Source organism: Mustela nivalis (assembly GCF_964662115.1).
Source record: "Mustela nivalis genome assembly, chromosome: 14".
Classification (NCBI taxonomy): Eukaryota; Metazoa; Chordata; class Mammalia; order Carnivora; family Mustelidae; genus Mustela; species Mustela nivalis.
In genome coordinates, this window is record NC_139033.1 from 32,112,777 (window position 1) to 32,128,215 (window position 15,439).

At 42.0% G+C, this 15,439-nt stretch overlaps 1 protein-coding gene across 1 annotated transcript; it reads right to left on the minus strand.

Annotated features, from left to right (window-relative positions):
* Positions 1 to 3,137: 3,137 nt before the first annotated feature.
* SERPINB13 (serpin family B member 13) lies at positions 3,138 to 13,576 on the minus strand. The gene is given in 10 exon segments (XM_082700164.1): positions 3,138 to 3,670; positions 3,672 to 3,935; positions 5,726 to 5,881; positions 6,083 to 6,225; positions 7,862 to 7,979; positions 8,591 to 8,719; positions 11,379 to 11,435; positions 11,933 to 12,114; positions 12,880 to 13,059; positions 13,520 to 13,576. Coding segments are annotated over 8 exon segments (1,173 nt in total). The 5' UTR covers positions 12,098 to 12,114; positions 12,880 to 13,059; positions 13,520 to 13,576; the 3' UTR covers positions 3,138 to 3,529.
* Between the last annotated feature and the right edge of the window lie 1,863 nt (positions 13,577 to 15,439).

The following is a 15,439-nucleotide window of genomic DNA, read 5'->3' on the forward strand; positions in this document are numbered from 1 at the left end:
CTCCTGGTACTGAAGCCTGGGACCATACCACCCTCTCCCCAGAAAGTCTCTTTATTGGAGTAATAAATCTTGGTGTGGGCCTGGTATTATCAGTCTCAATTTTTTTGGAGAAGGGTCCATTTTACCTCCATAAGATAATCACGACACCCCATTATATGATGTCTATTAGGGGGGAAAAAAAAACTTAAACTATAAGGACACATCTAGGGTAAATGAAAGGATGGAAAAAAAAAAAAATACCACGCCAGCATTAGTCACAGGAAAGCCCGAGTGGTTATATTATTAATATCAGACAAATTAAACCTCAGGACAGGACCGTTATCAGGGATGGGGAGGTATTGGCATATAATGGATGTATAGATTACTGGAAGAACAGAGGACCTAGAAACAGACCCACACATGGATATGTCACACAGTTTCCAAGATAACTAATTATTGGGGTAAGGATAGCCTTTCCAAGAAATGATGCTGGAACAACTGAATGTCCACATTTAAAGAAAAAAAAAAAGTGCCTTAACCCTTATTTGACAAAGACTTATTCAAAATAAATCACATGTCTAAATGTAAAAGCTAATACCATAAAAGTTCTAGAAAAAAACACAAGTAGTCTCAGCAAATTTGAAATAGGCAAAGATTTCTTAAGTAAAACCAAAGTGAGGAAGGGGGAGACACTAAGAGGCCCTTAAAGAAAAAAGATGAAAAAGTAGTGAACTGGACTTCACCAAAACGTAAGCCATCCCACTGTGGGGGCGCTGGTCTCTCCTCTCGCCCCGCCCCTCCGTGCCTGGCCAGGACAAGGTGGCAGCGGGCAGGGCAGCCAGGAGGCCCCATGCCCTGTCCCCACAGGAAGCCTGGAGGCCGCATCGCGTCCTGCACCACCTTCCCCACCCCGCGCACGCGCAGAGGCAGCTGCAGCTACGCGGGCCGCCTGCACTGGTGTACCTGGGCTTCCGGGACTGCACGTGCCAGCAGTTCGGGTCCCGTGGCTCCATCCCAAAGTGGCCATCAGGTCGCAATGCTCCATCCCTCGGCAGCCACTCGCTGGCGCCCTGGCCACAGCACTGCCAGCAGCTCTGGGGCCGAGGCTGAGGTGGTCCTGCGCCTCCTGGAGATCACAGTGAAGTCCACTCACTACCAGAGGTTCCTCCAACCCCAAATCCAGAGGACTCTTTCATGGGGTCATGGAGATTCTGTGGGGAAAAGGGTGGAAGGGGACAAGTCAGCACGTCCCAGCGCAGCGGGGACATAAGAGAAAACTCCACGAGGCCCTGACCCGTGGCTCCCGCGCTGCTCCCAGATCTCGCGTGAACATACCCCGGGATGCTCGGGACCGGATGCGGGGCATGGAAGCCTGGAGGTATGGGACCGCGCCTGCGCACTGTGAGGGAGGAAGAGCTTGAGGCATTCTCCAAGGGTAGTGACCCCCGCTTGGGCCTGGGCTGGGACCACATGGACGTGGCCGTCCTGTGGGTCATCTGTGATGAGGTGGAACTCAGGCAAGTGTGGAGGGCTGACTGAGCCCCAGAGGGTCTCTGCCGGGGGCGGGGGGGGGGGCACTGGTGCCTCTAGCCCAGCCCCTGCTGTCTTCTTATGATTGCAGACCAGTCCCACCAAACGGCCCCCTCTCCCTATCCCTTGCACTGTGCGGTCTGGGTCAGTCACCTGTGGCCATCGAGTCCTGTTGTACCATGTGTCCCCTGTGGTCTGACACCACCATTCTGTCCAGGTGTATGGCCAGGGGTAGGCGTCCCTCGGGCCTGTGCCTCATGAGCTGTGTGCCTCAGTGTCACGTTCTGTGTCACACGACCCTGTGCCCTGCTTCTTGGGGTACCCGTGTGGCTTGGGTCTATGACCCAGTCCCAGCCCCATGCCTTCTACTCTGGGCAGCAGAGGCACCTGTCACAGCCTGTTACAGCTACCTCCAGGCCTCTGCCTAGCCTCAGGGCATTCCAGGGGCTTGGTGCCCTAGCCCCCTCATCCCGCCATGAGCCTCAACTGACCCTCAGACCCTCCCTCCTCTAGCACAGGATGGCACCCACCACTCTCAGGACCATCTCCCTAAGACAGAATGAACTGGATCCTGGGGGAAGGGGGACAAGGAAGAAAGAAAAGCATTCCGTATATTTGGCATGGAATTTTTATTCAGAATATATTAAAAGCAATTAGAAATCCATAACTGTAAAACAATATAATAAAAATGAGCAAAAGTTTGGACAGACACTGCAAAAGAAGATATCCCCATGGCCAATATGCACATGAAAACATGCCTGTCATCATTAGTCATAAGGGAAATGCATAAATTAAAACCACAATGAGATAATACCAACACACCTCTAGAACGTCTGTAATGAAGACTGACCACACCGACCCTTGGTGAGGATGCAGAACAACCGAAATGCTCATATGTTGCTGGTGGGAGTGAAACATGAAGGACATTTTGGCAGTTTCTTAGGAACTTAAATATACACTTCTCATATGGCCCAGCAATTTCACTCCTACATGTCTAAATGAAAAGAACTGAAAACATATGTCTGTAGAAAGATTTACACACACACATTTGCTTAGTAGCATTATGCATATGGCCGAACACTGGAAGCAACACAAAAGCTCATCATTGGGTAAATGGATAAACAAAATGTGGTTTATCCATAAAATGGAATACTCTCTGTCAATAAAAGGCAACAATCTACCAGTATCTCAGCAACATTGATGAATCTCAAAAACACAGTGCTGAACCAAAGAAGCTAGGCACAAAAGAGGACATACTATATGAGTCCATTTGAATGAAATTCTAGAAAGGCACGGATTGCATGGTGCACTGGGTGTGGTGCAAAAACAATGAATACTGTTATGCTGAAAAGAAATATTTTTTTAAAAAGTGACAGGTACAAATAGTGATCACCTATAATATTTATCTTCTCAAAATCACATTTGTTTCACAATATCAAAATGCTTCCACAACTGACAACAGATAAGTTACTCTCCATAGAAGAGAGGGTAAAAATATGGGAATCCTCTTTGTCTGATACACTGTTTTATTTTGTTCTGGCTTTAAGCTTTATGTTTTGCTAATGTGCTTCTAAATTCTGTGCAGCTGGCCACATTATTTGCTGAAAAAGAAGAGAGTAACACATGAATTGAGTAAATTATTGTTTTATTTGTATATTATGTCACACGATTAGAACCAGAGCGACTCCCAGAAACATTAGTCCATAGTCTTTACTGAAGAATCTGTGTCTCACCATCCGTGCACGAAACTATAAGAGGTTGATTTACTTTCAGAAGCAATCAACCGGAAATTACTAATGAGCCTTGGTTTAACTCACTTGATACACAGCACAAGCAGAAAGACATTTCACTTTTAAGGACAATTATAAACACAACGCACCCTATTATAGTCATTAAATCACTGATTTTGATGGTAAGATTGGAATGCAAGCAAGTAAAACAATTTATTTTTGAAGGCTGGGCTATTTCCATAGTCTCAATTATACCCCACCACTCGTTTTCTGCCAAAGCAATGACTATCCTAAGGAGAAGAAAATCTACCAAAGAAGAGGATGCTGTTGGATTCCTGGTGCTTGATGAAGAACAGGAAAGGGTGATTGCAATGAAAATGTTCACAACCTGGCGCTGAGGTGAGAGCAAAGCCCACACCGGTGGCTGCCGAAAGACTCCGTGCCTTCCTCGGTTACCACCACGAACGACCTGTGCAGGAACTTCTGTGCGTGCAGCCTGGAGTGCGAGGACATCCCAGGATAGTCAGCTCTGCACACGCTGAAGGCTTCCCCCATCCCCATGGCTGACAAGACGGCCTCCAGATCATAACCATCCTCCACTTCAAACCGGGGCAAGTGCAATATCACATTCCTTTCTTTCATATGCCCAGGGCTTGTCCACTCTATTAATTTTTCTGGAGTTATTTGATCTATAATCTATTAAGAAAAATGGGGAGGGGAAAGTGATACGTTATCAATACAAAGTTGAAACACTGCAACACTGATTTGTATCAGAAATTACTAATTTTAATAAATAAAAATAGAAATTTTATTTCACTAGACTCTTGTCTTTATATAGCAAGCACTTGGCTTATACTTCTTTATTTCAATTATCTGTGTATATGTGAGGGACACCTGGGTGGCTCAGTTGGTTAAGCGGCTGCCTTCAACTCAGGTCATGATCCCAGCGTCCTAGGATCAAGTCCCGCATCGGGCTCCTTGCTCACCAGGGAGCCTGCTTCTCTCTCTGTCTCTGCCTGTGCTCACTCTCTCTCTCTCACAAATAAATAAATAAAATCTTTTAAAAATAAATAAATAAATAATCTGTGTATATGTGAGAACTCAGTAGTATTAAATGAATTTTTAAAGATGAGAAATGAGTTCTTATTCTATCAATCTAATATATATTATTTCATTTTTTACTGTTCCCCTGTAGTCTTTTATGAATATATGATATACAGTTTTTTATATTAAGTTGTACATTTATATGAATTATATATAACTAAAATTTTATAATTAAAATAATTTATATATTATATATATTTTGTACATAGTTGCAATCTCTTTGAATGTCCATGTTACTTGTTTAAATGTAAACTTTTCACAAGGCTGTATCTCTCCTGAATATCTTCAAACAGGTGGATAATAAGTCCATCAAGCTCATAAATTTTGCCAAATATTCATCCATTCACTTTACAGTCTTCTAGTATGTATCCAGCATGATTGATGCTGATAGATACTGTAGATCCCAAAATAATGATGATAATGATGATGATGATAAATTTCAAACTAGGTATCCTAGTGTATTTAGGGCAGAAATTACTGATTTCAGTGAGGAAGGCAGTTTTTTTCTTTCAAATTATTTCTCTAAGGCAATCCTCACAACTGGGATTTTTGGGGTCAGAGTATAAATACTCTTAAAGCTTTCATATTTATTGCCATTTTGCTGTCCCAAATTTTTCCAACATATAATGCTACTAGAGATGTTTCACAGCAGCAGAACAACATCTAGTATTATAATAATAGAGTATCATTTATTGAGTACTTCCATGTACTGGACCCATTCTAAGTGATATCTTAGTCTAAGTTTAAATCAAAAAACTAAATCAAGAGGTTCAAGATTAAAGGTCTTATGGATTTGGGATGATGATTATGTGCTGATGTAGGTTCATCCTTGGTTAAAAAAAATTACCATTCTGATAAGTGATGTTGATGAGGGAAGCTATGTATGTGTGGGGCCAGGGGATACGTGGGAAATCTCTGTACCTTTCTCTCGACTTTGCTGTAAACCTAATACTGCCCCCCCAAAATTAAAATCTTTAAAAAGAAATTAATGGCCCAAGACAGAAATTCAGGAGGTCTAATAGCCTGCTGAACAGGATGCAAACTTTGCTGTATGTGCAAATGCAATTTTTCTAGGAAAAAGGTGCATAGAGATCAACCATTTCTCAGAAAGGTGGCTGATCTTTAGAATTCCCGTATGACCTTAACTGTTCATTTTAGCTCATCCCCAAGTATTTTAACTCTGGTTGTTTCCAATAAACCTGATACCATCTATAGATGGATGTCTAAAAGAAGACATCCATCTATAGAGATATTTTCTGCTTGGCACTGCCAGATGCCAGCTCCCTATCAGAAGTCCTGTTTCCAGGCTTACCTAGAAACTAGCTTTGGGATTCAAAGCTTCAGGAAATGAAAGTAAGATTGGGGAGACACAAGGTTTTTACCTTATCCAGACCATCAGTGTCATTGGGCAGCAACACAAACATGCTTAAGTCGTTGTTTTTATATGGAATCCCCAGGATTTGGGCTTGTAAGTCTTCCAGGAAAGTGAAGCTAAAAGAATGGCACTGTGTCATCATTGGCACAGATTTGCTTGTACTCTGCAACAAAGTAACAGAGCATGCCATATCAAAAGAGGCATAAGATGACCAAGTTAGCTCAGCAAAATAATTAGCTCAACAGAAAACAATGCTAAAGATCAGAGCCTCAGAGTCGCCTTTGCTATCTACCACATTTGCTCAAATATGACTTTAGATTTTATATTCCATGTATAAACACAATAAATAAATAAAGGACCATACCTTATTCAGCCAAAATTCCTCCTCCTTGGTATTTTCTTTCTTAAACTCCCTGTCCCATTGCCCTTTAAAATAAACTATGTTCACCAGCACCAGCTTGGTGAAGCTGTTTAGAGAACCATCTGGAAACAGGTCCTTGATTTTTTCTGCAAACGAACAACAACAAAAAAATTGGCCCATCTTCAAAATCACAAGTGCTATGCATGGCAGATATGATGCAGATGGACTTGACTCATCATTAAAAACTCAGCCAGGTCAGCACCTGAAGGCCTTGCCGACAACAGGTTTGCTGGCAGAATCGTAGGGAGGTTCTCACTTTGCCCATCTCCTATTTATCCCATTGGATATATTGAGGTGTGATGGTTAAGAGTTCAAGCTCTGGGATCAGATTGCCTCTGTTAGCATCCAGTTTTGCCTCTTACAGGTTGAGGAATCTCAGACAAGTTATTTAAGCTCGCTGTGCCTCAGTTTCCAAATCTGTAAAACAGGAATAAAACCTGCCTCATAGAGTTTTTGCAAGGAATAAATGACTTAATATGTGTAAAGCACTTATAGTTATCTGGCTCTTAAGAAGAATTTAGTAAGTGTTACCTGTTATTATTTTTACCCATTTGATATAGTTACCACCCAAAACTTAGAGATTTATTCTATTACTGGAAAAGGTGCTAATGTTTTTATCCCTGGGATTAGTCTATTCCACACTAAATACTGCCTTCAATCAACCATTTGACAGGCCCTCTTTTTTCCTGCTCTTTCAAATTTTATTTCATTTTTTGGACTAAGTATAAAGACCCAAAAATGGACTGCAAAATAATAATGTCTTCCTAATAACTGGAATTTTTTAAAAATGTATTCTGAAACTCTAACACTAAAGTATCAGCTCTTGCTCCCTAAGGTCTATTTCCATATTAATAGTCCCATCTGGTATTTCTTGAGCATTTGCCTCATGCTAGGGGATAAAGAGGGAGGAAGAAGTGAAGGCTCTGTCAAGCTCTCTGTTGTGGATGAGGCTGAAAGTTTTTATCACCATTGCTTAACGCTCAAGTGGAGATGAAGCCTGGGCAGCCTCAGCTACAGGTAGTAAAAGGCAAGTCTTGATGGGAAGAGAATGAAAGTTTCTCATTTGACAAAGAGAAAGGATAAACCCTGTGACATTTCCAATTATGTACCCAGATTCAGAAAGGAAGGATCTGATATAAAGGAAAAGAAGTGAACCCAACAGAGACAGGAGTCCAGTTTCAGGAGCCCCAAAGATACCATGATCCACAACCTCATGCAAATCATTCTCCACTATGTGTTTCCAAGAAGTTGGCTTTCTTTGGTGCCTCTCTGGTGCCCCTCAGCAACCTCCCATTTGCTGAGACCATTCCACCATCTGTAGGGTCTTCTCCCATTCCTCGTGCCCAGTGCTGCCCTTCTAACTCTGAAAAATTTATCTCAAGTCTTCACCTCCCCAAATCTTGTACAGCCTGGCCCCACATGCAGTGTCAAGCTCAGGTCTTTTCTCAGTGCAGATACTCAAGAAGTGTTTTATGGGGTGCCTGGGTGGCTCAGTGGGTTAAGCCGCTGCCTTCGGCTCAGGTCATGATCTCAGGGTCCTGGGATCGAGTCCCGCATCGGGCTCTCTGCTCAGCAGGGAGCCTGCTTCCCTCTCTCTCTCTCTCTCTGCCTGCCTCTCTGTCTACTGTGATCTCTCTCTGTCAAATAAATAAATAAAATCTTTAAAAAAAAAAAAAAAAAAAAAAGAAGTGTTTTATGTTCAGTGACTGATCCATACTCTACCATTTGTTTGGCTTTCAACCCAGGAGTTAATCTTCTTTCGAGTTTCATCTGCTGCATTTACAAAATCAACAGGTTCCAGAGAGGCATGGTAATATTTTTCCACGTAATCTAAGTATTTCTTCAGGAGGAACAGAGAAAGAATACAAAGGTTGAAAATTCAATCTATATATTTCTTACATATCTAAATAAATGTGTTTCTACATTAAGATAACTAATATTGTTAGCAGGGAATTTGGGACCCGGGCAAATCACTTTGAGTACTTCCATACATGTTTTTTTCAGGTGCAATAGGGATAAGGCAAAACTCCGAATTAGACTGCCAGAATTAAAAAGAAACTCCCAGGGGCGCCTGGGTGGCTCAGTGGGTTAAGCCGCTGCCTTCGGCTCAGGTCATGATCTCAGGGTCCTGGGATCGAGTCCCGCATCGGGCTCTCTGCTCGGCAGGGAGCCTGCTTCCCTCTCTCTCTCTCTCTGCCTGCCTCTCCATCTACTTGTGATTTCTCTCTGTCAAATAAATAAATAAAATCTTAAAAAAAAAATAAAAATAAAAAAAAAGAAACTCCCAAACGGTCTGGATGTCTGGAGAACAGGCAAGGGAGCACACTCAGTGATATGGGCTAAACCAGGCCATCAGCTGAGGAAGTATGTCTTCAGGACCCACAGTCACAGAAGGGCCATTGGCCATTCATGAATACCACTCACATATGTGGTGGACACAGCAAAACTTACTTGAAGGAAGAGGTATGTCTTTTCTCCAAATAGCTTGTTGGTTATTTTTAGTTCAAAATCACTAGTGGGTTTGCCTATCTCATCCAGAAACTCTTGGAATTGGTGATGTATTTCTTCTGTCTTGTCAATCTTGTCAATCTTCAAAATCAAAACAAAATATATGTATATGTATATACATATATGTACATATGTATATGTATGCATATATATGTATAATGTGCTGTGTTCTTAAAGTAAGCTTAAGAAAAGAAAATGTTATTAAGGAAATCCTAAGGAAGAGAAAATACATTTATAGTACTGTGTTACATTTATCCAAAGGAAATTCTCATCTAAGTGGACCTGTGCCATTCAACCCCATGTTATTCAAGGGTCAACTGTACATGAATATCAATGACTGGGGATTTCAAAGCCAGTGGGGTCAGGTCCCACTCTCTCTACGATTGTATGAGATTGGCCAATGCACATGGCTAAAATTAACAAAATATTTTACATATGTTACATTAAAAAATGTATATTTGGTCTCTTTCTCCAATTCCTAACAGAATTTTTAAGCCTTGTAATTTGCTGAGTGATAGGGGTACCTGGAGTATCTTTTGTTTTTAATATTTGCTCTTTGATCCCAGTTCCTGACACAGAACTCCTAAATCCCTTGGAATTTCCTCGTATAGGAGCATCTTTTCTTCTAATAAAACAACTCTTGGTAGGATCCTGAACAGCTTCAAAGGGGAGTGCGGGGGGAGCTGGTCACCAGAAAAGACCAAACCATAATTACAAGCTTAGAATTTTCAGGCCCATCTCCCATCTTCAAGGAAAAGGAGAAGGGCTAGAGACATAACTAATAATTGATCATGCCTATATGATAAAGCTTTCATAAAAAACCCTGAACTACAGTGTTTAACATTCATGTGTTGGGTCGGGGGGTGATAACTCCAAAGTCTGCAGGGATAGAAGCTCTTGCTCTTGGGACAATTTGAGACCTAACCCTATATAACTCTTCATCTACCTGTTCATTTGTATCCTTTACAGTAAACTAGTGTTTCCCTGAGTTCTGTGGGCCATTATAGCAAACTATCAAACCTAAGTAGGGGGTAATGGGATCCTGCGATTTATAGCCAAGTTGGAGAGAAGTGTGGGTAATCTGGGAACTCACTTCCTTGCAATTGGCATCTAAAGTAGGACAAGTCTCATGGAATGGAGCCCTTAATGTTTGGGGTCTGCTCTGACTGCAGGCAGTTAATATCACAATTATTTAATGTGAGGAGGAAAAAAAAAACCACATTTGGTGTCAGAAGTGTGAGTAGTGGAGCAGTTTTCCTTCAACAAATCTTAAAATTGTCAAGATCTCCTACTAAGATCTTGAAATTCAGTTTTTAAAAGCAAAGCTCAGAATACTCTGAATTCATGTAATATAATCAAATGTACATCTGGCATATCTTTGGGCAGCCCATTCTACTCATCTGTTTTCTCATCTATTAAGAAAGGAGATTAGAGTGGATGGCCTCCAAGACAGGCCCCAGTCCTAATATCCTTTCAGTCAGTAATTCTATTCTTTTTTGTACCTCTGTGGCTCACAGAAAAGTCCTGAGAAATGGACAGAGTTGCTATGCAGAGCCATACAGTTTGTGACCTGCACAAAGTTGGAATTCAACCCTTAGCCCCATCACCAAGCCAGGAGTGGGCACCTATCCAATGGGGTGTTTGTTTTTCTAATTCCCATAAAGATTCTGTACAAGCTACTATACTTGAGAGGGAGAAGGCTCTGAAAACAACTGTGTTTCTTGATTGAGTGGACAGTGGAGCAGCTGTGTGACCCAATTTGGTTGCACAAATTTTGTGAGGAAGCCTGACTCTCCACATATGCCACTAAGTCAACCAGACAACCTGGCCATGTGGGACTGTGAAATGAACAGCTCATATTGCTAGGTGATTGGAGCTATGATTTTATGAGCAACTGGGACTGAGCTATGACTACTGTCAGGCAGATGTACCCCTCCTGAGACCTCTAACCATCTCCAGATTCCAGCCCTGACCAATGAACTTCCCCACATTTGAGCATATTATTCTTTAGGTAAGGAATACTACATCCCTAGAGCTGGAAGAGACCCTAAGAAGTCAGTGGTCCTGTGCTAATATATTTTTAAAATAAAATATCAATAAGGGGTTTAAAATAAAAATGGAATGTAGTAATAGCATTGCCTATTACCACCGCCATCATTACCAGGTGAGTCACCAGTGTGTTCCAGATACTCCACTGGACACATCATGGAGGCTCAAAGAAAATAACTTACCCAAGGTAGCATGGCTATTAAGTCACTGGGTCAGGATTTAAACTCAAATCTGTTTAACTCTTAAACCCATTCACACTGCTATAGGGACTTTGCAGTCTAGGCACACTTAACATCAGAGTGGTCAAAGCGCTTTAAAGTCTCCTCAAGGCACGTAGGTGGCTCAGTCGGTTGACCATCTGATCCTTGGCTTCAGCTCGGGTCACAATCTTAGAATCCTGAGATCACGCCTCACATCGTGGGCTCTTTCTCTCCCTCTCCCTCCCCCTCTGCTTCTCCCCCAGTTCATGCTCTCTCCCCCTATCTAAATAAGTAAATCTTTTTTTAAAAGTCTCCCTTAATATTAAGAGTGTATTATTGTAAAATACCAGCAACCCCACTTGGCTGCAGTGTTTGTAATTGCTTAAAAATAAGTATAAACTATTAGCTCTCCTACACATTTTCCCAGGGAGCCCACATCAACGAAGCAGCCATCCTGAAGGTTGCAACACCTGTCTCCTCACCATTTGTTCTTCGGTTTTGACTTTTGAGCCCTCTGCGTCTTTTTCAGAGAAAAGCATCTGGAAGGGACAGAAAATAGTCTGGTTGTGGTCAGAACAGAGAAATCCTCACACAGAATTAGTAAAATGTTAAAGAAACGTCAGTGGTAAACAGGTCATATTTCTCTCCTTTGCAAAATCATGCAAAGGTCTCAACTGCCCATTGATCTCTCCTACAGTGGTTTGGCCATTCATGTATTGACATTTGATGTGTCATTTATGGCCCAGTGGGGACTACGCAACATCTTCCAGAAGGTTCTGTTCTTCACACTCTATATTTAATTATGAGGTTAATGACTTTGAACAAGGCCACATCAATCCCCACTCAAAGGAATTTCAAGCACCAGAGAACAGATGGCATGGCGGTATTTGGAGAAGGAGGAGGACTTCCCTGACAGATCTGAAATTGCTCTGTGTCTTCATATGCATTCTCGGTTTCCCAACCCCATTTCAAAGTAACGCTGGCTAGCTGCCCCCAGCAACCAGCCCGTGTGGGACAGCAGTGAGAGCCTCCCTACCTTCTGTAACTGGACCGAGGCAGCTTCTTGGGCCTCCAGGACGAGCATGCCAATGGCAGCTGAAATGCCCACAGGGGAAAAGAAAATGTTGCCATCTTGTATTTTATTCAGCTTTTGGAAGAGACTAAACCCAAACTGAGTGTATGCTGCACCAGGCGAATCCATGAAGATTCCAGCAAGATCTGGAACAACAGTCAAAAACCAAACAAGAACATCTCACTTATTTGAATTGCTTTCTATCAGAGGAGCCCTTCCTGCTTCTCTTCCCCTCCCTGCAGTGATTCAAAAAATAGAGATTTTCACCCTGCCAGGGAAAACTCACTGCAGTCAGCTTTTCCCCCCTCTCTCGGTCTTCTCTGAGCAGGAGACGAGACTCAGTCTGGCAGCAGACAGTGTTTCTGTTCTCATTTCCCCAGGCAGCAGGGTTAACGCCTAAATGGTTTCCTTCTCTCTTGTCCTCTCCCAGAGCCTGCCTGTATCTGCCTGCCCACTGCCTCCTCCTGTGCTAATCTTCCCCAGGCAGGCCCAGCCCTTGCCTATTCCTGTCTTGCTGTCCAGCTGCTGGCCCATGGTCAGACCAGGGGAAGGCCTAGGAATCCCTGCCGACCTCAGGTCCAAGCAGTGTTCTCCAATCCAGCCTTAAAATAATAAAGCCAATACTGGCTCCTCAATATTTTCTATTTCTCAAGATTGAGATCTAGTGCAGCGAATGGCATGTTACATTCATTCTCTGAAACCCCAATCCCTAACTGCATGCAAACTTGACTCTGGGCAGAACTTTCCCTGAGGGACAAAGATAAAACTCTTTGCCGTGGATTATTAAGTAGGAGTGAGAGTGTTTTCTCTTCTATACTTTTCTATATTGTCTCAGGCTTGTACCATGAGTTCATATTACTTTCGTTATCTCACACAAAAAGAAATAATTTTGAAGAGCAGTTAATATTTACCAAAATAAATAAAGCACACTTTGGGGTGCCTAGGTGGCTCAGTGGGTTAAGCCTCTGCTTTTGGCTCCAGTCATGGTCTCAGGGTTCTGGGATCGAGCACCGCATCGGGTTCTCTGCTTGGCAGGGCGCCTGCTTCCCCCAATCTCTCTTCCTGCCTCTTTGCCTACTTGTGATCTCTCTCTGTCAAATAAATAAATAAAATCTTTTAATAAATAAATAAATAAATAAAACACACTTTATAATTTCTTCCCCACCAGATATGTTGTAAGTACTTTACAAAGGCTTTCAGAAAAATCCTAAAACAAGAATGAGATTAATGCAGAACAAAATTTTTTGCAAGCTTAAATACTTTGAAGGGTTTTGGCCGTCAAGGGCCCATCCCTGCTAAGGCATTCTACATCTGCTGTTAAAACCCCCAAGTTGCCTTGTGGGAATTCCTTGCAAGTTAACCGAGAAATAAAATGAATTAACTTACCGTCAAACAAGATGAAGATACACTGTCATGGCTCTGTAGGCTCTGCATTAAATAAAACCAGCCCAAGGAAAACTATGCACAACAAAACTACTTCTCTCAAATCAACAAACCTCAAGGGTTCTTAAAACACAGAAGTCTTCAGCTAAAGCCAAAGAAAGAACTTACCTGATTTTTGAAGAGACAGAGGTGGCTGACAAGAAACCAGGAAACACATGTAACATGAGTTGTTGAGATCTTAAATTTATAGTGCTCTGCCTCTCCCTAGTCATTATTGTTGCCTTTCCAGTGAAACAACCTTTGATTTCTCAATGACGATTTCCCTAATAAAAATTAGGATACAAGGCTTTTGACAAAACAGAGGATTGGATTTCCTATTTCTTCCACTCGTAGCCATAAAGTTATGCACTTGTCAGCTAATTGTTCTGGGAACTCAAAAAGGCTGCACCTTATGACGTAGAGGAATAGAGTGTAAATTCTTGAATTCCCTTACAAAGGATTTTGGTGGGCGCCTGGGTGGCTCAATGGCTTAAGCCTCTGCCTTTGGCTCAGGTCATGATCTCAGGATCCTGGGATTGAGCCCCACATCAGGCTCTCTGCTCAGCGGAGAGCCTGCTTCCTCCACCTCTCTCTCTCTGCCGCCTCTCCTCCTACTTGTGATCTCTCTCTCTCTCTCTCTCTCTCTGTCAAATAAATAAATAAAATTTAAAAAAAAAAAGGATTTTGGAATTCCAAGTATAAAGAGATAAAAATCAACCAGACAGCAAAATAAGACTAAAAGCAGGAGCTCAACTCAGGACCAAAATGGCCAAGTGAATTTTGGCCCAGGTGGAAAGACTATGAAAGGGCCTTCCTCCCCAGTGTTCTTAGGGATCCTCTGGAAAAAAATTGTTCAGAGCACTGGTTCTCCATCTTAGATACACATTAAAATCTCCTGGGAAACAAACAAACAAAAACAATGCCCAGACAACTTAAGTGAGCATTTTCTAGGGTGAGAATAAGACATTGGAATTTTTATCACCCCAGGTGATTACGATGTGCAGCCAAGGTTGGAAACCACTGGTTTATAGCTTGACGAAGATCTGATTTAATGCATACTTTACTTACCGTGGGTGTACAAGGTTGCGTCCTGACAAGCCCAGTCTCTGCAATAAAGTTAACTTAGCAGTTGTATTATTTTAAGATATCAGATGAAAAGAAGAAAATGAAAGAAAGCTATCTTGCTAGAAAAGAACCAGAAAAATTAGTGAGAAATTTGGGGCAGGCAGTGACCACACACATATACACACCACCCACCACTCTTGTTCCCAAGCATTCTTTCCACGAATTATGAAATCCCTCATTTTAGTTGACTCAGTAAACATTCGCTGAGTGTCTACTATGTACCAAACACTGGGCTAAGGACCAATAATTCATAAACATCCAACAAGCTCCCTGATTTCAGGAAAGCAACACTATTTTAAATAATCAATAAATTACATCTCCAAATCCCAGTTATTTTCTGCTAATCCAGAGGTATCCCTATTGTCTCTACTAACTCATTTAAGAAACAATGTTTCTACTAGGTATTTATCCAAAAGATACAAACATATTGATCCAAAGGGACACACCCAACCCAATGTTTATAGCAGCAATGTCCACAACTGCCAAAATATGGAAAAGAGCCCAGATGTACATCTACAGATGAATAGATAAAGAAGAGGTGATGTGTGTGTGTGTGTGTGTGTGTGTGTGTAGGGGGGGCGGAGAGAGAATATTACTCAGCCATCAAAAAGAATGAAATCTTGCCATTTGCAATGATGTGGATGGAACTAGAGAGTATTATGCTAATCAAAATAAGTCAATCAGAGAGAGACAAATATCATATGATTTCACTCATGTGGAGAATTTAAGAAACAAAACAGATAAACATAGGGGAAGGGAAAGAAAAATAAAACAAGAGAAAAACAGGGAGGCAAACCATAGAGATGCTTCACTATAGAGAACAAACCAAGGGGTCCTAGATGGGAGATTGGTGGGGGAATGTGATGGGCATTAAGGAGGGCACACTAGGTTTTGTGTGTAAAGGATGAGTCACTGAATTCTACC